This window comes from Chelonoidis abingdonii, chromosome 2 (genome assembly GCF_003597395.2).
Source record: "Chelonoidis abingdonii isolate Lonesome George chromosome 2, CheloAbing_2.0, whole genome shotgun sequence".
NCBI lineage: Eukaryota > Metazoa > Chordata > Testudines > Testudinidae > Chelonoidis > Chelonoidis abingdonii.
Window position 1 is genome coordinate 222,405,227 of NC_133770.1, and position 23,884 is coordinate 222,429,110.

The 23,884-nt window shown below is 39.0% G+C and overlaps 1 protein-coding gene across 3 annotated transcripts in view; it reads right to left on the bottom strand.

Annotated features, from left to right (window-relative positions):
• The window catches only part of B4GALT6 (beta-1,4-galactosyltransferase 6), a 46,163-nt gene that overhangs the window by 17,641 nt on the left and 4,638 nt on the right, over positions 1-23,884 (bottom strand). For 2 of the 3 annotated variants that reach the window (XM_032785292.2, XM_032785294.2), the window contains exons 2-3: positions 8,419-8,535; positions 7,836-7,949 (exon numbers count right to left, since the gene is read on the bottom strand). In XM_032785292.2, the coding sequence (XP_032641183.1) occupies positions 7,836-7,949; positions 8,419-8,535 (231 nt within the window). The remainder of the gene's footprint in view (positions 1-7,835; positions 7,950-8,418; positions 8,536-23,884) is intronic. The other variant, XM_032785293.2, reaches the window with a different exon arrangement.

The following is a 23,884-nucleotide window of genomic DNA, read 5'->3' on the forward strand; positions in this document are numbered from 1 at the left end:
AGTAAACTTACCATAAGTGTGTCTTCTCATAATAAAGAATCACCTTCTCTAGAAGTCACAGTAGTTAGTTAACTGTGCCCACACTACCACAGACAGAGGCACTAATCTGATACTGTACTGAAATTACAGGTATGCCTCTACCCCAGTACAACGCTGTCCTCCGGAGCCAAAAAAAATCTTACCGTATTATAGGTGAAACTGCATTATATTGAACTTGCTTTGAACTGCTGCTTTACCAAATTATATCCAAATTCGTGTTATATCGGGGTAGAGATGTACCTTCAAAGCTCTCCTTACATAGAAATACACAACATCTCCATTCTCTAAACTTCTGAAGTTTTAAACCTAAATAATTACAAACATATAAAAGTACATGCTACCTTGGGGGAAAAAATATGCAGACTCTTCCTTGTTACAAGAAGACATTTACAGTAAATTGAATTTGCCTAATCCCTCCATACATTCATAAACCTCTAGTCTGGAGCACCATAACTGATGAAAAGTAGTAAGCAGACCACCCAAAAAAGAGGAAGAAAGAGTAGAAGGAAGCAAGACAAATTAAGGAACAGTAGCAGACTAAAACCCAGAAACAAAATGTAAAACAATCAGATATTGTGAAACAACACAGCTTCATCAAAGTTGTGTCACTTCTCTGTCAGATGTTGCCACTTCAGACAGAATGAAGGATGACTTTTCCCAGGAAGAAAAGAGAGTTCTCAGCCCCACTCTGTCATTATGAAACACAGAATAAGGTTCTTGCATTGATAACACTGCCAGCTCTGATGCCTGTCTAGTTAGTGTGATAATGACGAGAAAAAATGTTTTTTATGGACAGAAAGAAGGCAGTCACTGAAGTAAGGTGCTCGATGGAATGATCTGTTAAGCCTTCAAACCCAGTGGTAGATCCCATTTTAGGAAAATTGGCCTGATCATTGGCTTGGCTAGCCTAACAACCCTGAGGAATCTGGAGATCTAGGGGTTCTCTGCCAAGGATCCCAAAGACCCCATGAAAAGGGCGCAGCTAAGAATAAAAACCTAAACTTGACACACTGTGGTGCTGGACTGAAGGCCCTTTTCTACACCTTTCTGAAATAAGACCAAAATGGCTGGAATCCCCAGATTCCTGGGATCCATATGGTTTGCACCAGTCACTGAACCTGGACAAGATGGAAGAGTACGCGTTTAGAGTTAAGGCTCTCCTGGATGCTAGCAAGGTCTTGAGGACTTTGGAAGACACATCTAGGATTGTTAACGCTTCCCTTTCATTAGCCAGACTGGATCTGAATTGAGAAATGGGCCTTGGGAGATGATAAACAGTCTCCCTTGGGAGAAGATAATTATAGTGGAGATTCCAGTATCAGGTCCTATCAGGTTGGAAAACCATGTCTCTTTGGTCAATAGGGAGTTAACAGTTTGACCTGCTCCCTTTTTAGTTTCTGAATCACTTTCCCTGGGATGGGCAAAGGTGGTCATACATAAAATAGGCCCTCTGGTGTAGTACCTCAGCCTCTGTGTTTCTGCAGCTCACAAACAAAGCGGCTGAAGAAAGACTGAACATCCTCAAGATCAGTCCAAACAGCTCCTCATACACGCATCACTCCAGATTGTTGAAGAGATTGCTCTGCCCATTTCATTATTTCCATTGCTTCTGTGTGCAGCTTTGGACTTCTTGCCCCTTTGTTGTTTATGCATATGACTGTAGTTGTGTTGTCTGACTGAACCATGTGTGATTTCTTTCCAGGAAGATCTAGAACTCACATTTCTAGCTTGACTGCTCTGAGTTCTAGAAGGTTCATGCTGTATCCTTTTTTGCTCCAGGCTTGCAGTTCCCTGGGTGGTTTGAAAATCCAGATGAATACTCCAGCCCTCCAGTATGGCATTTGTAGTAAGGACAAGACACTCTTGAAGACATTGGGCAGGCCTTTGTAGACATTAACATGGAAAGTCCACCACTCTAAGGAGCTGAATATCTGGATTTAGACTTGCACTTGGTCTTTCATGTGTTCCAGCAAGTTGTTGCATGTTCTCAGGAGGAAGGTTTAAAGGCAGCAGATGTGCAATCTTGCCCAAATTCCTATTCACGATACCAGAAGGCCCAGAAGCTAAAGACGCCATGCTACACTAGGACATCTACAGGTTCGCAAAAAACTGTTAAGATCCTAGATCTTCTGGAATCTTTCAGGTGACAGATTTTTACTATCAGGGCTTCTGTATCCACTCCCTGGTGAGAGAGATGCTGGCTGAAGGAATTAGGGAGCTCTTTTTGATGTTGATGACGAAGCCATTAACTTTCCGAAAGTCCAGACTCAGAGCTGTGGCTTTGTGCACTTCGGCTTGGGAAGGGATGTGGTCGAGGAAGGGACATAGGTGGATATCCTGTGCCCGAAGCCTGAATATGATCACTACCAGCACCTCTGTAAAGACGCTGGGGACCAAAGACACTCTGAAGGGGAGCATTTGATTCTGGTAATAGTTTCTCCATAAGTAAATCTCAGGAGTCTGTGGTTACATGACCTTACGAGGATATGGAGATAGGCATATACTGACATCAAGGAGTCTCCGTGAAATAAGGACGACAATGCTGAGGCCAAGGTCTCCATTCAGAACTTTGTCTCTCATATCCATATGTTGAGCCTCTTGTGGCAGAAGATGGCCCCCCACCCTGATACTCTTCTGGGTATGCAGAAGATGGAGTAAAACCCTAAGAATCTCTCTTCTGAGGGCACACTTTCTAATACTCTTACTTTCACATAAGAAATCTCATTCTGGATCAGCTTGTGTTTTATGGGGACTGGATGAAGAAGAGTTGAGGGCTCCATCTCATCCTAAGGGAGTACCTCACCTCACTATATCTGTCACCCACTTGTCTGCTATGGATGCATAACACTGCTCTGTGAAGTGAGAAATTCTGCCTCTTAGCTTCAGCCATGGGTGTGGGCACATCCAATCATTGTCATAAGGTTGCCTTGGAGGCTGTGGAGCAGTCTCTGGGCCTTCTCCTAAAACCTTGCTTCCAGGACTTACTATTGGAGAAGCTGCTGTTCCTTCATTGGTACTTCTGCAAGGAAGACGGATGAAAGATGTCCCTATCTGAATGTAAGTTTGTACGTAAGTGCCTCCTAAGGGCACTTACTGAGGCTGGGAGGGTCTACCCAGATTTCGCCATGTTTTCCACCACCAGTTGCTCCAGCTTTTCCTCAAACAGGATGGAGACTATAAGCTTTTCTAAGCATAGAACCTGTTTAGAATGGGAATTCATTTTTCAAGGCAGAACCACACCTGGCACCCGTCTGCTGAGCTATCTTGCCATGGCTCTAGCTGACAAGCTTGATACATTCACTGAACTGTGAAGAGCTACAAATGCTGTTGCTAAGGAGGGGTTTTTTTGTTTTTGTTTTTGTTTTTTTTATTTTTTATTTTTTTTAAGAGTAGGGCTGGAATCAGGGTGATCTGTGTCCCTTAGAGCCATGAGATCCCAGCCAGAAGAGAGATGCCCTAGTAAAGCATGTCGCTGTCAGAGACGGTCTTTCAGGTAGCCGAAGAAGCCTCAGTCTTTCTTGAGTGTGTCCTCTACCTTCCTATCTGTGTGATCCTTAGTGTAGAATTTTCCTTGAGGGGATAACCACACCCCTTAATAGGGCTTCAATAACAGCATTGACCTTTGGGACCTCAGCAATGGAGTTTTTTGGCTCCTGAAGTCTGTAGAACTGGAGGTCATTTTTACTGATGTTTGCCTTTGTCAGGCTTGTTCCCACTTCTCTGTGATCACATCCTCAAAGGAGAAGTGCAGAGGAATAGCTGCCTCAGAAGAGGATTCTGAGGGCAGGAATTTGCTTTCAGGCTTGCTCTCAGGAACTAGTTCAGGCTATATCTGTATGGTGGACACAAACTTTTCAGAGAGTAAGAATCTCTGTTGTGTCTCCCCTGCTCATATTCAGAGCCCCACAGTTGTTCTACTGTGGAGGAAGGGAAGAATAAAAAGAGGAAGAGTCAGAAGGCACGTGCCTCCTGTTTGTCTTCTCTTTTTTGATTTCTTTGCCCTTGTAGCCTGCCTTGCAGGTCAAGGAACTGTTGTGGCTCTGATGAGGTCTTCTGTAGCGTGCCTTCCAGAACATCTGAAGACCTCTATAGAGCTCTCTGTCTCATTCCTCCCCTGCAGGGTCCCAGCCCCTAGAGAAGGCTCAATTAGGGAGTGAGAAGGGCTGTTTTTAGACCTGCTTCTTTCCCCAGCGAAAGAGACATCTTAAGAGTTGGCATAGGGAGAGGGGGTGAAGACCTATAGCCCCACAAGGCTATTCTCTTCAGAGTTTCAGGAGTACCCTGGGCAGCTGGATGGGGTCCTCCTCATCCTTCAAGCCTCTCCCTGTTCAGTTCTGTGGCTCCAGGTTCCGTTTTCCCATGTTAGAGCTGCGGTTACTCGGGCAGGTAGCGGACCCTGTAAGGCAGTCCAGCTCGAATCCCTGTGCCCTAATGGAGCTAAGGTTGGTAGACTGGGAGCAGGCAGGGCACACCTCACTGTCTGCTGAGTCTGTGAAGGCTGTCTTGCAAATAGAGTGATTTTTGGACTTGAACTGGCGCTTCCTCAGCTGTTCTGCCATGCCACGGAGGGAGGGAAAGAACCTGGCAGCGTGGAACTGCTGTTGCAGTTTAGTCACCACGATGCTGAAATTCAACCCAGGCAGGAGGAAAAAGAGGTAGGTAGAAGATCCTGTCTGCTACTACCCAAAAACAGAAGAGAAAAAAACAAAGCAGAAGCAGCTAAAACTGCCAACTGCCCAATGCCATGAAGGCAGCAAGCAAGAGCAGAAGGGTGTGGCTAGCACACATGGAACAGCAACTATGGATTGCCTTTGTGAGCTGCAGCGTGGAGAGGAGCAGCCCAGATGTCTTGGAATTGTGGAAAACACTGAGCTGCAATAAGATATTCTGTTTCAGGTTATGCTCTAATATAGAAGTTCCCAATCAGCTGTTCTAGAGGTCACCAGCTGATATCTGCAAAATCCCTATGTGTATTTTAAGAGCATAAGTTTGGGGCAAAATATGACAGGACAGTATCTCTTCCAGGATCAGGGCCCCCAGGTTAAATTCAGCTAGGTGAAGTAAGGCAACTGACCTAGCTAACCTGAAACTATGTCAAAGTGCACTTGATTCCAGGCAAAGTAGTCTTTACTGCCTGCTTCAAGAATGATTTAGTGAGGTGAAAAGATGAAGATGGGCAGAAGAATGTCTCATTTATGATGAGTAGTTTAGAGAGATGATTTAAATCAAATCCACCCTTTATACTTAAAGTTTTATCATTTTTTTAGGCGGTTCAGTTTTAACATTAAATTTATCAGTTCAGGAATTTAGCTAAATGAAAAGTATGTTTGAGACTGAAGTCATAAAGTAGTAATTTTAATTAGAGTAATATTAGTACTGTAAAGTAAAATTAAAAATCATTAATTCAATCAGAATGTGTTCTTTAACAATAGATAAAACATTTTTCAACTCATCTCATTTTTCAGTAAGAAGCAGTTTCTGTATTTTTAGCTACTGACTTGCCAAACATGTCCTATCTACTTGTATTGATTAGTCCTTTTATATCCAATTTATCTTTAAAAATAGTTAACTATTCAGAAATCTCATAGACTGTCAGATAACATTTCATGTAATATGGATTTGAGAGCATTTAATATATTAATGGATAATCAGGAGAGTCAAAAATATGTTTTTAGCCTTGAAGACAAGTTGAGAGACTTCTGAAAGTTAGCTTGGAATTTCTGTTCTTACAGATTGAAAATTTTTATTAAAGCTAATGTTAAAAAATATATATAATACATAGGTTGAGAAAAGAGTATCTGTATCTGGGTATAGTACTTAGATTAAAAACAAACTTTGTATTTGTGGCTAAAGTCATAAGATACATATAGTGCATAATCAGCAATAACATTTTGATATTATTGAATCATAAGAGGTAATTAAAACATTTTTCTAAATTAATATGTAACTAGTGTACAATGATATCATGGTCACACACTAACCCTTTCCTGTGTCAAAGTTTTTAGAGAAATGTTGTGATAATTGGGCCTACAAATTTACTCTTGTTGTAAACTCAATTGTAAAAACATATGAACGGCCATAGTGGGTCAGATCAGTGGTCCATCTAGCGCAATATCCTGTCTTCCAACAGTGGCCAATGCCAAGTGCTTCAGGGGGAATGAACATATAATCATCAAGTGATCATCCCTGTGCTTCCCAGGAAGGCGGGAGCCCGGGGCAGTGCTCTCTGCGCCGCGCAGGGCCCTGACCCTAAGAGCCAGAAGGGTGGGGAGTCCCTGCAGTGCTTACCTGAGGCGGCTCCCAGGAAGCATCTGACAGGTCCCTCTGGCTCCTAGGGTTGAGTTGGGTCAGGTTGGGTGAGGTGGGGGTGGCGGAGGAGGAGGGCTCTCTGCCCCCTGCCGGCACCTGCAAGCCTCACCCCCACAACTCTGATTGGGCAGGAGGAAGCCTGTGCAGCACACAGAGACTCCCTCTGCCTCTGTGCCTAGGGGCCGCCAGTGCAGCACTGTAGGCACCTGCCGGCAGGCAGGCGCGCCACCAGAAGCTGTCCCAGGAAGCGCCGCCATGCCAGCCCCGGCACTTTGGCGGTCATGGCGAGTGGTCCTTATATCGGGACAAAGGGCATCCCAACCGATGTGCAGTCGGGACGTGGGACAAATGTATTAAAATCGGGACTGTCTCGATAATATCAGGACGTCTGGTCACCCTAGACCCAGATAACACTGCCACTTCTACCACTCCAGCAGAAATTCAAGCATGACGTGGGATGAAATGGGATCAAACTAACAACCACAACTATTGCCCATCTCAACTAATGTCTTCTTTTTCCCCCAAAGGGACAGTTATTACAATCTTTTATACCATCTCAGAGACCATCAAACAAGAGGAGGTTTCCTTCTAAAAATTCTCTCTAGGTAAAGGGAAAGCGAACAAAGGGTGCTGTTAAAATGCAAACTTTATTTAATAGTTTGTTTTTAAAATGCTTTAACTGTTTTTTCTTTATCTTTAAATAAAGGTTAAAAGGATTTTTAATGGTATGTTTGCCATCGTACTAAGCAGGCAGAAGTCTCCGTATACCAAACCCTGAACCTTGTTTAACGCTGTTCAGTGTTGGACAGTGACTGGATTATGTTAACACCTTTGGCCCCTTTATTCCAGCTAAATAAATACAACAGAATGTAAGCTAAGATTTTAATCTAACGCTAAAAGATTTTGAGTGTATATATACATGAAAAACGAAATAAGGTTGCTTTTTAATTTCTAAGTACTTCACTTTGAAACCTTAATCTTCTCAACTTTTCATATGAATTATTTTCATGTTTTTTTCACATTTTATGAAACTGTTGCCTGCTCAGTTATAACAGGATTTAGGACTTTTTTACTTTCTGAAGCACTCACTTTGTTATCTTATGCAGCTTCACAAGTGTTGGTGCAATTCTGATTAACTGATGAAAATATAGGCAACTTGTTTTTGTCTCATTCAATTTTCCACCAAGAATACTCTCACCTCCAAAAATTCTGGGTAACAACTCTCCAAAGCCTCTAATTCAAGAAAGCAGATGCACTCTAACTGTAGGTGTTGAATACTGTCTTAATTGTGGCACAAATGCATTACACAGAAGAAAATGCATATCAAAACATTAGGTATTAGAATAGTGGGCCAAATTTTGCTAAGCATTATTACATATGTTCAAGAGAGTTTTATTCAAGAATTCTGGTTAACAGTTTGCCTTCTGGTTTAACAGAACCAGATGTAATAGATAAGGATCTAAATTAAGGTGAGATTATAAACTTACTCATGTAAGGCAGCTTTTCTGGACAAGCCTGATAAGGAGAATATGTGAAATTTTCTGGAAGATACATTGTTGTTTGAGCACGGTAGTCACTGGAACTGTTGCCTTCAGGATAATCTTAAAAGAAAAAAAATAAGACAGTTTATTCTTGTAAAAATGAAAGTTTCCCAAAGACTTCTCATCAATATATCACTACACTGGCAGGGGAGGGGAATTGTTCTGCATCTTATCCTGACATCACTGCATAAACTTTATGTTTGCTGCAAGTTCTGACAGTGAAGATAAAAACATTCTCTGAACCTTTATCAAATTGATCCTCATGAATTCTCATCTATTTACCTCAGCTCTTGATAAACCTATTTCTTAAAGAAGACTTAACTTTAGTTTCACAGGAGACTTTGTAAAGAATAACCACTCTTCCCTTCCCTATTACTCCTCAAAGTTGGGAGAGTACTGGGGGAGGGGGGGAATGAAGAGTGCTTAGATCTAGGTTTCTGTAAATTATGTATAAATAAGCTATGACATTGTCATGAAGAAACAGACCACTTTTTTTTTTTTTTAATAATTAAATAGGAAACATTCTTACCTGTGCCATTCACAGTAGCATTTTTATTAGTGTACGATCTGATCAGATGTCCTATTGTTTTCACGTTTTCTCTCAACATTATGCCTCGAGCTTGCATCATAAAGAGATAGGTGTTTGCTGTTAAACACAAAAGTGACTATTTCATATTAAACTTAATTCAATAATATTTCATTTTATTTTGTATTTACCAATGTATAATGTCATCAAATCAATACTGAACAATCTCAGAGTTCAAAGTTAGCCCTCAAAAACCTATTAGACCAAGAGTAGGATCCAAAGAGTAAAACCTAAAAATATTTAGGATAAAAATCAAGATAAAGACAAGAGGAAAAATATTAATTCATATTCCTAGACCTAGCTGAAAGGGTAAAAATATAAAGTTAAGTTTCAATTACTATTTATTAAACACAATTTCATTTTCCTCCACCCTGCAAAGAAACTATTATGATACAGCGTTAAAAATCTATTTACCCCTAGTAAGTTATATATATTTTAGAGGAGAGAGAGAGAAATATTTTTAGAAGAGAAATAAATGTAATCCACAAAAACATCTATTTCCTACTTCTTGACTGTTTGTAAGTGTATGCTAAGATTTATCTCTGTTCATTCACCACCAGGTGGAAGTATTAAACAGCAGCTATGCCATTTTACAATTATAGAACACCAATCATTGAAAAAATCTCAAATTACAGTAGAATCCTCTTTACTGGACCCTCCATTATCTGGCACTCCATATTAATCAAGGAACCAGCACACACAGGTTCAGAAGTGGGTGATCTCCTGGGGTCTCCAGATAGTGCTGCAGCCTTGCACTTTCCCATTCTTCTTCAGATTACCTGAACTTTTGATTATCCAATCTGGCTCCGGTCCCAATTAGATCAGCTAAACAGGGTTCTGCTGTACTAAAAGTCAGTTTTGCTGTGAAGTAGTTATTAGAGACATTCCAGGTTGGTAAACTCAGGTACAGAAAATTTAACTGATTCACACAAGACATCAGTAACAGAACCAAGAATCCTGCTCTTGTATCAGTAATCAAAGCCATATACAGAGCTCATATAATACTATCTTTGGCCTGAATAGAAAAGCGAGAAGGACACACATATCTGAAAGATAAAATGTTCTGTTGCCTTCTAAATAGGCATAAGCCTAAACTGGATCCATATGACTTCAGTAATCTACAAGTGGATGGACAAATTCCTTTTGAAAATCAGTTTTCATACCTGGTAGCAAAGTAGATCATCTGTCTTTTCATATATGCCAAGCATGCAAAGACTCATGCTTTTGAAAAATGTCTCTACTGACTACTTACAGCATAGCAACATAGTGTCACTAATAAGGACCCCCCAATAAAAGCTTTTGAACAGTGGTTCCTAACCTATGGTCCACAGAACACTTTCTGGTCCACAGAAAGCTGGCGGATCACGTGGTACTGACTCATATTTCCAGCTGTTAAACTGCATTAAAAACAGCTAAAAATCTGTTTTCAAAGCAAACCAATTGAGAATTCTGTCCATCATATTATTCACATCTATATGAATTTGTTGGCAGAGGTGATGATGGGCAGTACACAAATACCAAAACCGTCATGTCCTTTATGTCAAACAAGCACCATCAGAGGAGGGGAGCGCTTTGAAAAATCTTGCCTTTATAACATTTACCACTCTCAGAGGCCTCTCCCCTCAGATTAGAAAGCATAACCGAGCATCTTGACCACTGATAGATAGATTTCCATCTATCCATCCACCTACAAGGATTTTATTTTTCCGTGACTGAAAGCTAAATTTCATATTTCCTTCTTTCCTGGTTGGACATTTCAATGTAATTTTACTATAAAACTGTTCAGTCCTCTTTGACATCTGCATGTACTAAGTATAACAAACTTTAAGACAATGTGTGTTTATTGACTGATCAATACAGGAATCAGGTGGTAAAAGGCAAGAGGCCACAAGCACATTATAACTGATTTAAAACATACATCTTCATGTGTCTTAATGCAGTGGTTATTTAAAATTATTGATTGCTATTTTGACCATATGATTCCACTAAAACAAGCATAACAATGTATAAAATTTTCTCTTCTTCCTTTTTGCTGTAAGCCTGATTTCTTTTCTCTGTTGCTCTGTACTCCATACTCAAAAATTAAACCTCCAGACCCTGAGAGGAAGTAAGAAAATCCTTTGCCATATACCTTCAAATATACAGAACAACAAGATGATTAATTTTCCCTTAAGAGTGAAAATCCTGTGATGATGGTAAGCAACTGAAGGAACATGTCCATTTAATAAAATGATCAGTAATGCATACTGCATTAGAAAGCAAGGAAGATAGAGGTTAATGCTATATAATCAGTGTTTTTTGTCACTTATTTTGTTTTGGGTTTTGTTTGTTTCATTTTGTAATTTAACAAAGAGGGGATCAGATGTCTACAAGTCACCTGCAATGCAAACCCAAAATTTAAGGCTACATCTGCATAAAAGGAAAAATAAAAAATAAAAGTTTGGCTAGTTGAGAAAAAGAACATCTAACAAAACCAGGTGGGATTTTGAATCCCTCTTCATTAGGGGGTCAAGTTATGAAGGGCTGCAAAGCAGAGCTGGCAGGATTTTTGACATTTTTCCATCCCCAATCAGAAAGCGTTAGGTCATCAAAACCAAAACTGTTTATAGAAACTATTTTCTATAAATTTCCCATTTTGACTTCTAAACAAAAAGGTCATTTTGAGAAGTCAAAATTACTTTTGTTTCAAAATTTAGAGTTAATTTACATTAGAAAAATGTTTAAAAGAGTCAAAATCCAAATGAAATGTTTTGATGAACCCATTTTAAAAAAAAATAATGAAAAATTTTTAGATTGACCTTGCATCCAAATTCAGGATACGATTTTTTTTTTTTAAATCTATACATCCCATGGGATAAGAAAACCATTTGCCATTTGGTTCTCTCTGAAAGAATAAAGAAGAGTTCAACACTACAGAAGCATAAATTTGATCTAGTTGGTATTACTGAAACCTGGTGGGATGATTCACACAATTGGATGTTAAAATCAATGCTTATAACCTATTTAGGACGGATCAAGTAGGCAAAAGGGTAAGGTCAGTGGCACTTTATGTCAAAAACTGCCTTACCTGTTTCCGAATCACTGATAATTCAAAATGCTTATGAACATAAGAATGACCATATCTTCTGACAGTGGCCAATGCCAGATGCTTCAAAGGGAATGAACAGAACAGGGTAATTATCAAGTGGATCCAACCCCTCTCATCCAGTCTCAGCTTCTGGCAGTCAGAAGTTTAGGGACACCCAGAGGAGAGGTTGCATCCCTGACCATCTTGGCTAACAGCCATTGATGAAACTATCCTCCACGAAGTTATCTAATTCTTTTTTGAACCCAGTTATGCTTTTGGCCTTCACTATATCCCCTGGGAATGAATTCCATAGGCTGACTGTGTGTTGTATGAAGTACTTCCTTTTGTTTGTTTTAAAACTGCCTATGAATTTCATTGGGTGATCCTTGGTTCTTGTCTTAAGAGAAGCTGTAAACAACACTTCCTTATTCATTTTCTCCACATCTGGCATTGACCACTGTCAGAACAGAGGATACTGGGCTAGATGGGCCACTGGTCTGGACTGGTATGGTTCAATAGTCCCACAGATATAAAGCACAAAATGGGGTATTATTTCGGGTCTACTACAGACCACCAAATCATACTAGGGAAAAGGATGACCACCTCCTTACGCACCTACCTTAATATTTAAGACAAAAAACTGTGTAATCATAGAAGACTTCAATTTGAGTGACATTTGCTAGAGCTCACACTGCCAGAACTAAAACATCCTGGGACTTTCTAATCATTACAGATGATACTATTCTAACTCAAAAAGTGTAGCAACAAGATGCAATTCCTTATTAGACCTTGTTCCTAACAGATAAAGAGGAACTCATCACAGAACTAAAAAATAAATGGCAGCTTAAGTACAAGTAATCAAGTTTTGATAATATTTATAATCTGCAAGCCCAATAAAGCCCAGACACTTAGGCTAGGTCTACACTGCGGGGGGGGGGGGGGTAAGGAGCGGGGAGGGTCAACCTAAGATACGCAACTTCAGCTATGCAAATAGTGTAGCTGAAATCAGCGTATCTTAGGTCAATTTACCTGGCCGTGAGGATGGCGACGAGTCAACTGCTACTGCTGCCCCTTTGGACTCCGCTTCTGCCTCTCACCGCGGTGGAGTTCCGCAGTTGACGGCAGAGCGATCGGGGATCGATCTTATCACGTCTACACTAGACGCGATAAAAATCAATCCCCAATAGATCGATCACTACCCGTAGACATACCCTTAGTGTTTTAATAGGGCCATTTCATAAAGGTGAAAACAATTTTGAGCCAAATCTGCTAGGAGGAAGAATTTAATCAGAAAAATGCAAATGATAATTGGAAGTCATTTAAGAACATCTTACGAGATGCCCCAAAAGCCACAATCCCATAACTGAGGAAGATGGCCTTGCTGGTTAAAAAACTGACCCAGTATAGAGGGAAAGTGAAGGCAGCTACACATTTTTTAAAAATATATAACAAATGGAAGAAAGGATAACTTGATAGTAATGAATATAAATCAGAACCTAGAAATTGTAAAAGAAAAAAAAAAGAAAGGAAACAAAGGGACATAAAGAGGAATCCATGGCCAGCTGAGTTAAGGACAATAATATATTTAAAAAAAATTCTTCTTAAGAACAAAAAGAATCTTGACAATGGTACTAGTCCATTTCTAGATGAAAATGGTAGAATTATCAATAATAATGCAGAAAAGGCAAAACTATTAAATAAATATTTCTGTTCCGCATGGGGAGGAGAGGAACAGAGGCTACAACCTCAATACATGGTGATAACACTCGTTCCATTCACTAGTATCTCTAAAAGACTACAAACAGAAGATGCTAAAGTATTTTGAAATCACCAGGTACAAATAACTTGCATCCCAGAGTTTTCAAAAAACTAGTGGAGGAGCTCACTGGACTGTTAGTGTTGATTTGGAGCAGTGGGGAAGTTCCAGAAGGCTGGAACAAAGCTAGTGTTGTGCCAATATTTAAAAGGGGTAAATGGGATGACTCAGGTAATTATAAACCTGACACTGATGTCTGGCAAGATAATGGAGTGGCTGATACAAGATACAATTAAAAAAATTAAAAGAAGGTAATGCAATTAATGCAAATCAACACGGGTTTATGAAAAACAGATCTTGTCAAATTAACTTGATATATTTTTTGAGATTTCAGGTTTGGCTGATAAAGTTCTGTAAGGTATTTGACATTGTATCACAAAACATTTTGATTAAAAACAGTAGCTTATATCCCCATAAAAACTTAAAAACAAAAAACAAAACAGGAGTAGAGTGTTATCCCACTCCCAACCCCCAAACAGGAGGGCTGGTGGACTGCCTTTAAGCTGGCTCTTGTTTGGCATGGGTCACCATACCAGGCATCCTGGTGCCACCAGCACTGTTCTCAGGGTCATAGGGCATGCAAGCCTTCCCACTGTATTGAGATTTAGTCCATGGAGAAGGTTTCAGAATCACTAGTCACACTGAGAAGTTTTAGCCTCAAGTTTTGGGAGTTCCCATCCATTCTCACACTGAAGGTCTGAGACCCAAGAATGAGAATCAGATTCTCACCAGGAGCATGTTTGAAGTTATGGTTACTCTACCTTTAATATTCTTTAAAATACCAAGGAATACTACTTTAAGGGGTCAGCTTTAAAATAGCACTTTTGTATTTCAGCTGTTCAAACTGGTGCTTTTCCTGCTAGGTTCTCTCCTTTGTCTGAAGCTTTTGTATCTAGCCTTTCAGGTAATCTCCAGAGACCATTAATTCCCTGATCTTGTATTTGAAAGATTTTCCAATTGATGAAAAATTTTCCCTAAGAAACCAATGTAAAAATCAATTACACAAATTAATAATTCAATGACAACTCTTTACCCTTAAGCAAGTAACTTGTTTTTAAATCAGTTTTCCCTCAGGGGTCAGTCTCTCAAGGTTAAAATGAATGTTTTAAAAACATAACTCCTATAAAAAAAACTTGTATTTTTCTGGTAAACATGGGATGAGATTACACTAGAAGAATCTCAGAGCAGTTCTTTCAAAGCCCCACCATATTCCCAATCTGCCCCTCTTTCTCCTCATGATCATATGGCTCCTTCCTTGGATACCTTCATATATTCCAACACTACAAGCTAAAAATAATGTAATGTACTTTGGTTTCTGAATTCCTTGCTTTGGATATAAAGTGGGAGGAACCAAGCTAATTCTACCACAAGACGTGTTATGGAACTCAGTAGTGGACTGTTTTGAGCACTATAACAAGAACTGGCCTAATCTGATGACAGTTTGTGAACAAAATAGTCAAAAAATAGATGGCACTGCCACAGCCGAAGTTCTCAACACTGGGCTTAAGAGAAATGTTGAACACATGCCGAGTACCTTGAAGCCTATTTCTGCAGCCTTGAACAAAATGCAGGAAAAATGGCTGACTGTTGAAATTTGGAAGGAACTGAGTGACAGCTTAAAAAAGAGAAATATGCAAGGACAGAGTTAAATTGCAAGCATTAAAAAAACGAATGGGACAAGCACTCTCTCACGCTCATTTTCTTGTAAATAGTCTCAATATACTCGGTACCAGGGACAAACCTTAACTACTGAAGAAGAGGAGTTGGCTATGACATGAACATCCAGCCATAATGCCAACTATAATAAGCTTCAGAGCTAAGGGTGAAACATCCAAGAAATATATGTTTGCTGATGATGTTTTAAAGAAAGTCACACCAGTGAACTGGTGGAAGTCACTTAAGCACTTAAATTCAGAATCTGTTGAAGTGATAATCTCACTTTTAACAGCAGTAGTTTCTTCTGCTGGTGTAGAAAGAATATTTTCTTCCTTTGGACTAATTCATTCCAAACTGAGAAATCATTTGAGACCTGAAAAAGCAGGAAAGCTTGTTTTTCTTTTCCAGATTATGAACAAACAGGAAAATGAAGGTGAAGACAACTGAGTTAGCTGCAGAAGCCAGTATTTTAAGTTGGCTGACATAATAAATGAACTATTTAAAAAAAACAAAAAAAATTAAATTGAACTATTTTAGTTAATTTTAACAAAAACAAACCTGATTTTAAAAAACTTGAATGTTTAAATCAAAAATTCATATGCTTGTTTTGTTAAAATATTATATATGTTTGCTGTTGAAGAAAAAAATCCAGAATACTTAATAATGTTGTTTTAGTTAAATAAAACAATTTAAATGTCTGTCTAGTGATGTTCTCCTCCTAATACAGCATGGCAAGAATATCCTCCAAATATTAATGATTAACCTGCTGAATTGCAGATATTTATGAAGTCACTGGAAGGTGAACTATCTGCTTCAATTACCTTTGGTAAATGAAATAACCAATCATTCATTTTCTGATATAGCTGTAAAACTAATCTGAAAAATTTTCAAAATAAATCACTTAATGTGTAATGTGTACCTTCTAAAAATTAAACCTACATCTGAGTTATGAAGAATATATATTAAGGTTAACACAACCAACAAGAATGCATTTTCAATTGAATCATGGATTTCTACATAAGTCTTCCTGACTAGGATTAAATCGAATCCACTATGTCATGGGGTATTTTAAAAATAAATTCATTAGTCTTTGTGAAGCACTCAGAACCACAGTGATGAGAACCATAGAAAAGCTCATAAAGGAAATTCTATAATCAAAGCAGTAAATACCAGTAATGCATGAAGCCACATGATAAACAATGAGGATAAAACAGAGATAATGCATATCCACTCAGTGGGCGCTGTCCCTTTTGAGCACTGAATGAGGCAGCGATCCCGTGGAAAAAAATCCATGTAATAACCCATATGCAGAAGAGGCCAAATTAAGATGGCAAAGGCAACATTCATTTTGGCATTTCCTAATTTTTCAGTGCTTGACTTACAAACTTAATGTTTTTAATTTTGTTTCTTGTGGATAATACAAATAAAATACTATTGAAGTACACCTCTGCCGTGATAACGCAACCCAATATGACACAGGTTCGCATACAACGCGGTAAAGCAGCGCTCCGGCAGATCAGCATGTCAGCTCTCAGCTGCGGTGCTCTGCTTCCCAGCCGGTGAGTGTGGGGAGGTTGGGGAAAGGGCAGCCCCCCCATATTCACCTGTGGCAGGGAGCTAGTGGAGTGGAGCAGGCTGGGCTAGGCTAGTCTGCTTCTGCCACTGCTGGTGAACGTGGGACCTTTCCCCAACCTCCCACCCCCCCAAGCGACATGGCTGGGGCTGGGGCAAGGAAAGCGGAGAGGGCTGGGGCCACAGCGCTCCGCTTCCCTCCACAGGTGAGCATGAGGGGCATCCTTTCCCCAACCTCCCCGCACACACCAGCAGCGGAAAGCAGAGCGCTGCAGCTGGGAGCTGGTAGAGTGGAGCAGGCTTGGGCCAGGCTGCTCCGCTTCCAGCCACTGAGTGCCTGTCAGGGGGTGAGGTCCTGGGGGTGATTAGGGATGGAGGTCTCTGGAAGGGGCGGTCAGGGGACAAGGAGCACGGGGGCTAAAGCAGGTTCGATATAACGCGGTCTCACCTATAGCGCAGTAAGATTTTTTTGGCTCTGGAGGACAGCGTTATATAGGAGTAGAGGTGTATTATGTATTTAGCAGAGAAATGCTATATCAATATCGCTCCCTTAGTAGGATGTCTCCTGGAGCTTGATTTATCTTAATGAAAATAAATGGTAATTATTTCTGTCTATTGGGAATAGTAGCATTAGCACAAAACATCTATTAAAAAGAATGCAGTAGTTTAACCAGTTTTTAAATTCTTAGTGCTGGTCTTTTGGTAAATCAGTTGCCCTAGCAAAAATTAAGAGACATTTTCCAGGCCATACTAGGAGTAATGAGACAGGGAGGAAGGAAGAGAGAAGACTGTTTCCAAAGAAAGGTGTAGTACCAAATTTGGAGTGAATTATATTCTCAAATTGGTTTTGCCAACGTAAAAGTGTCACTTTTCCCCTCCATAAGTAGAAAATTGATAATGCTTTTTCATTGTTGACAACTCTTACAATTTTATCATAAGTTAAGCAAAATTTGGCATTTTTCTTAAACCCTAGCTTTTGGAAGCAAGAGACTGTTAGAAATCGGAGTTTTCATCTAAAGCAGAGCTTTTAGTCTTCATGGTAATTGACAAAAGCTTGAAAAAACATAACCAATTGCTCTCTACAGGCTCAGAAATCTGAAGACAAATGAAAAGAACCCAAAATTATTCTTAAAGAAATATCATGAGTGTTTAGGGCCTTCCTTTTTTGTGTGCGCTTTGGTTTGGCAATATTGCTGTTTGCCTATGTAACTGCTCAGTGATGTGGCCCAGTAACTTCAAAGTGTTTTTATATGTGCATAGTGGCAACAATAACGACTCTTGGAATTTTGAAGAAACATATTGGAAACAATTTACACTGCTGAAATAAGATTATGGTAGCACTCCACTGACATAGTGCAGACATTTCATAGCTACTATTATCTCCACTGTAGCAAGCAAGATTTGATTTCAGAACTCAAAGCACTTTTTTGAAGGTTCAAAAGACACTTTTTCATTTCCATCAACAGCTAACTTATAAACTTGCTGAGTCTACATCAATTCACCTGAGATTTGATATCTGGTCCTCAATTAAGTGAGAATATTTTTGCCAGTTCTTAGGTGGCAGGAAAGTAAGAAATTTAATTTGTGGAAATTGTCAGTGACTTTTTGGAAAAACATAAAAAGTATTTGATTTCTTTCTCTCTCCTAAATTTGAAGTAGTGCTTTTGAATATTTTTAGAAAAGCTGGATGCTGTAAGCTTTCAAGTTGTGTGCTATGAACACTTGGACTTCCGCATTTGGACGCATTCTTTGTAAGCTTTACAGGCACTTCCACATGCTATTCTGCAGCTTCTAAACCCAGTGGAGGCTCCTAGAAAGCTAGTAAGTAGAAACGACAAGATTATCAGAAGTTAAGAAATCAACAAATACAATTTTGAAAACAATTTTGGTACAACAGCAAAATCAAAATCAGAAGCAGGAAGCATGCCAAATAATCAGTGGGAATGCTGGACGATCGAGGTTCTAATGTAGTACTCAAGGAAGATGAGGCAACTGAGGAGAAACTAAATTAACTCTTTGCATTAGTCTTCACTGCAGAAGATGTGAGAGATTTCCACCCGAGACATTCTTTTTAGGTGACAAATCTGAGGAACTGTCCAAGATTGAGGTGTCACAGTAGAGAAGGTTTAGGAACAAATTGATAAATTAAACAGTAATAAAAGTCACCAGAACCAGATGGTATCCAAGAGTTCTGAAGGAACTCCAACGTGAAATTGTAGAACTACCAACTGTAGTATATAACCTATCCTTTAAATCAGCTTCTGTACCAGATGACTAGAGTAGCCAATGTGACAATTTTTTTTAAAAAGGCTCCAGAGGTGATCCTAGCAAATAAAAACCATTACACCTAACTTCAGTACCAGGCAAATTGGTTGAAACTATAGCACAGAACAGAATTACCAGGTACACACAAACACAATTTACTAGGGAAGAGCAAACATAGCTTTTGTAAAGGAAAATCATTCCTCAACTATCTATTAGAATTCCTTGAGCCTGACATGTTGGGGGGGGGGGTGATACAGGAGGGGTCAACAAATGTTGACAAGGGTGATCCAGTAGATAGATATATCTTTTCATAAAGAGCCTTTGGTGAGGGACCTTATGAAGAGTAAGCAGTCATGGGATAAGAGGGAAGGTCCTCTCCTAAATCAGTAACTGATTAAAAGACAGGAAACAAAGCAGGAATGAATGGATAGTTTTCAAAATGAAGTGAGGTAAACAGCAATGTCCCCTAGGGATCTGTACTGAAACCAGTGCTGTTCAACATATTCATAAATTATCTGGAAAAAGGGGTATACAGTAAGGTGGCAAAATCTGCAGAGGATACAAAATTACTAAAGATTGTACGCTGCTTTGGACCTAAGAATTACAAAGGGATCTCACAAAACTGGATGACTGGCCAACAAAATGGGAGATGATGTTGAATGTTGATAAATGCAAAGTAATCAACATTGGAAAATGAATTCCAACTATACATACAAAATGATGGGTCCAATAAATAACATATGGAGATAAACCTATATCATAGAACTGGAAGGGACCTTGAAAGATCATTGAGTCCAGTCCCCTGCCTTCACTAGTAGGACCAAGTACTTTCCCTGACAGGTTTTTTGGGTCCCAGATCCCTAAATGACCCCCTCGAGGACTGAACTCACAACCCTGAGTTTAGCAGGCCAGTGCTCAAACCACTGAGCTATTCCTCCCCCTTAAATTAGTTGTTCGGTCTAAATTAGTTGTTACCACTCAAGAAAGAAATTATAGATTCATTGTCCACATTCTCTGAAAACAACCATTCAATGTGCAGCAACAGTAAGAAAGCTAATAATGTTAGGAACCATTAGGAAAGAGATAGCTAATAGGACATTAACAAAATAAGACAAAGTATCGTAATGCTACTATTTAAATCCATAGTATGCCCACACCTTGAATACTGTGTGTAGTTCTGGTCACCCCATATCAAAAGATATATATTAAAATTGGAAAAGGTACAGAGGACAACAAAAATAATTAAGAGTATGGAATAACCTCCATATGAAGAAAGATTATAAAGATTGTGACTTTTCAGCTTGAAAATGAGATGACTAAAGAGGGATATGATGCAGGTCTATAAAATTGTGACTGTTGTGGAAGACAATAGGAAAGTGTTATGTGAAGGAATAAACACAAGAACCAGGGCTTGCCCAATGAAATTAACAGGCAGCATGTTTAAAACAAACAAAAGGAAGTACTTTTTCCACACAATGCATAATGAATCTGTGGAATTCATTGGTATGGTTCAAAAAAGAACTGGATAAGTTCAGGGAGGATAGGTGTATCTATGGCTCTGAGTGTCCCTAGCCTCTGATTGCCAGAAGCTGGGAGTGGATGAGAGGGGATGAATCACTTTATGATTGCCCGTTCTATTCATTCGTTCCAAACCACCTGACATTGATCACTGTCAAAAGACAATATACTGAGCTAGACAGACCATTGGTCTGACCCAATATGACCATTCTTATGTTCAATGCTACCAAGTAGATCACCATTAATTAGCAAAGATGACATCAAGATTTACGAAGTATTTCAAAAATGAAAACAATTCTGGATGATTGTGTTACCTCCTACCTTACTTTTTCTATGAAGAATTTTGAATAATTTCCTTACTGTAGGTGGTATACCTGTAAATGTATTTTTATGATAATTGATTAATAGCATCATTATTTGGGGGAAATTTAGAAATTTTCATTCCCCTCTGGTTTCCACCTCCTATTTCATCTATAAAGAACACAGCCAGAGTGTATAAGAAATATGTTGAGTTTCTTTATCAGTGTTCTACTAGATTCGATTTGCTTCACATTTATTGTCCATCTAAAAGACACTTGAAATATGAGACAAACAAGGTGGGTGAGGTAACAACTTTTATTGGACCAACTTTTGTTGGTCAGAGAGACAAGCTTTTGAGCTTGCACAGAGCTCTTCAGATCTAAGGAAATTTTCTCAGTGTCATAGCAGCTAAATACAAGATAGAACCGATTGTTTAGTATAAGTAGTTAACACGTTTCAAGAGACCATTCAAGGTGAAGTGGCCTGTTAACACTCTCCAATCATAGGTGAGAAAAGAGAAAAAAGGGTGTGTGTGTGGGGGGGGGTTTAGTAGGTTACAGATTGTTGTAATAAGCCATAAATCCAGTGTCTCTATTCAGTCTATGATTTTTAGTGTCTAGCTAAGTAATTAATTTAAGCTCCCAGGCTCATCTTTTGAAGGTGTTGTGCAGGTTTCCTTTGCGGATGAGGACTACGAGTCAAGTATAGAGTGATTGTTTTGTGAAGCATGTAAATAAGCAGAGATTGTGAAAAGTAAGTTGGATTACTAGAGTTCTTCCTATTTTAATAAACCACGACTTTTTTTCAAAAACAGATGTAATTTTAAAAATAATATTTTAAAAATCTTCAGGCTCTCTTGTAACAACCAATAAGTTATTCTTCACAGAATGTTTAAATGGAAAATACCTCATACAAAAATAATCCATTATGATACATGGATTATGAATACAATACAGTTGTAATAAATCAATATTTGAATTCTGCAAGTGGTAATTAATCATTATCCTGGTTTAAAGTATTTTAAAAAAGCTAAATTCACAATAAGGGCAAAAAAGAAATTAAGTACAAGCTATTGACATCTACCATTTGCAAAATACAGACATTGTTCTTAACAGTATTTTAGAAGACCAAGACCAATAAGAGAAATGGCTCAACAGATACTTGTATGATACAAAACTAAATTAAAATGACAATTATTCATTTTCCAACTAAATGCTACACATACAGAAGGAAAAGTTAACTAAAGCACGCAACATACTAAAATGTAATCAGGGACTTAAAACAAGTAAAAAAAAATCAACACCGCAACAATTATGGAGACATGAGGAGTGACTTCATACTTAAACTTGCAATTAAAATCGGAAAGTAAAATAAAAAATCCTTGTTTCACACTTTAATTGAACTTAGTCTCCAAATTTGTCATGATTACTCTTCAGGAGTAATTGACTGTATCTTATTTTTTAGGAAAATACTTCCTCTGCAGTTAGTAAATATTTTTACATGCTTTCTTTTTGTAAACTCTGCCCCATTTCTCACTTTTCTTTGGTTTCCTATGGCTAATCAATCACACCTCCCCCTGCTCCAAATTCCACAGATGAAATCTTTAAAATAGGCCTCTTTGATTTTAAAATTAAACAGTTATTCCCTTTATTCTGGATAACCCAACTGAACTACACCAAGAAAAGTCAATCAAGCTGCTCTGATAAGTCAGCTACCTCCAAACCGCTGAAATGGACCTGCAGGTTCCCAAGCTGGCAACTTAGATTTCAACTCTACCTCTCTCATTGCTTCCTCCTTCCCATTACCTATTTTAAAAAGGAGTCATGAAGGAGACCAGAATAGAGGTAGAGAAGAGATGAGAAGAGGGAGTCCATACTGTCAGATACTCCACTTGCAAAGACAGCTACTATTTCTGATGAAGCACAGGAATTTTGTTAGAAGTTCCAGTTTGATGTATCAGAGAAGTCCCTCAGACTAGGGGCTTTTCTACGCAGTGCTTTAACACTAGCATACTGTGCACTAATTACCTTGTGCAGACCATGCTAGAACACACTAAATGTTTCCAGTACATGTTAACAGCACTGTTTGAAAAGGGACTATGTTAACATGCATGACAGAACTTCAGGATCCACGCAGGCCAGTCAGTGCTTGACATGCTAGTACAGACTAAAATTTACACCCCTGTGGTACAGACTAAAACATCATGTGGACAAGCCTGAGGAATCAGTTGCTGGGCTAAACAATGGGAAGAAGGGGTTATATGTTGAGCAGAAACATGTTTAATGGAAAAAATATACAGGGTGTGTGTGCATGTGTGCGCACGCACAGAGATTAGCAGTGGTTGGATGACCATGCCAACAGAGCATGGGTGAGCAGTTTAACTCCCAACTGACTTCTTGATTCCTAGAGAGACAAAAGGAGTGAAGTAGTATCTTTTATTGGACTAACTTCTGCTAGTCAGAAACACAAGCTTTCCAGCTACACAGAACTCTTCTCCCTGATTTCTGTTACTCACCTAGCAACAGCTTCACTCCATTGCCTAGCTCCTCAGCCCCAATGGGCAGCCCCTTCTTCCATGCTCCCATGATCCAACTCTCATAAGCCACATTTCAAGTACAGTAGAACACCTCAGAAATGTTCATAACTCCAAACAAAATGTTATGGTTTGTTCTTTCAAAAGTTTACAACTGAATATTGACTTAATACAGCTTTGAAACTTTACTATGCAGAAGAAAACTGCTGCTTTTAACTATCTTAACATAAATACAACAAGCACAGAAACAGTTTGATTACCTTGTCAAATTTTTTTTTTTTAACTTTTCCCTTTTTTTAAAAAAAAAAAAAAGTAGTTTAACACAGTACTGTATTTGCTTTGTTTTCTTTTGTCTCTGCTGCTGCCTGACTATACACTTATGGCTCCAAATGAGATGTGTGGTTGACCAGTCAGTTCATGACTCTGGTGTTCCTGAGGTTCCACTGTAGAAAGATTTTTTCCCACCCTTATTTATGCAATAACAACTAATGAAAAAATAAAAAATAATTTTATATTTCGAATTGTAACTATCTGATGGAAGGTGGGGGAGCGTAACCCACAAAATTAGGGAGTCTGCCCACTGTGGACAGAAAACTGGATTCTAGAAGGGAGCTTGTGACCAATGGACAACTCTGATACTAATCTCTGTGCCTGTCCAACATTATCCATAGCCCTCTACAAA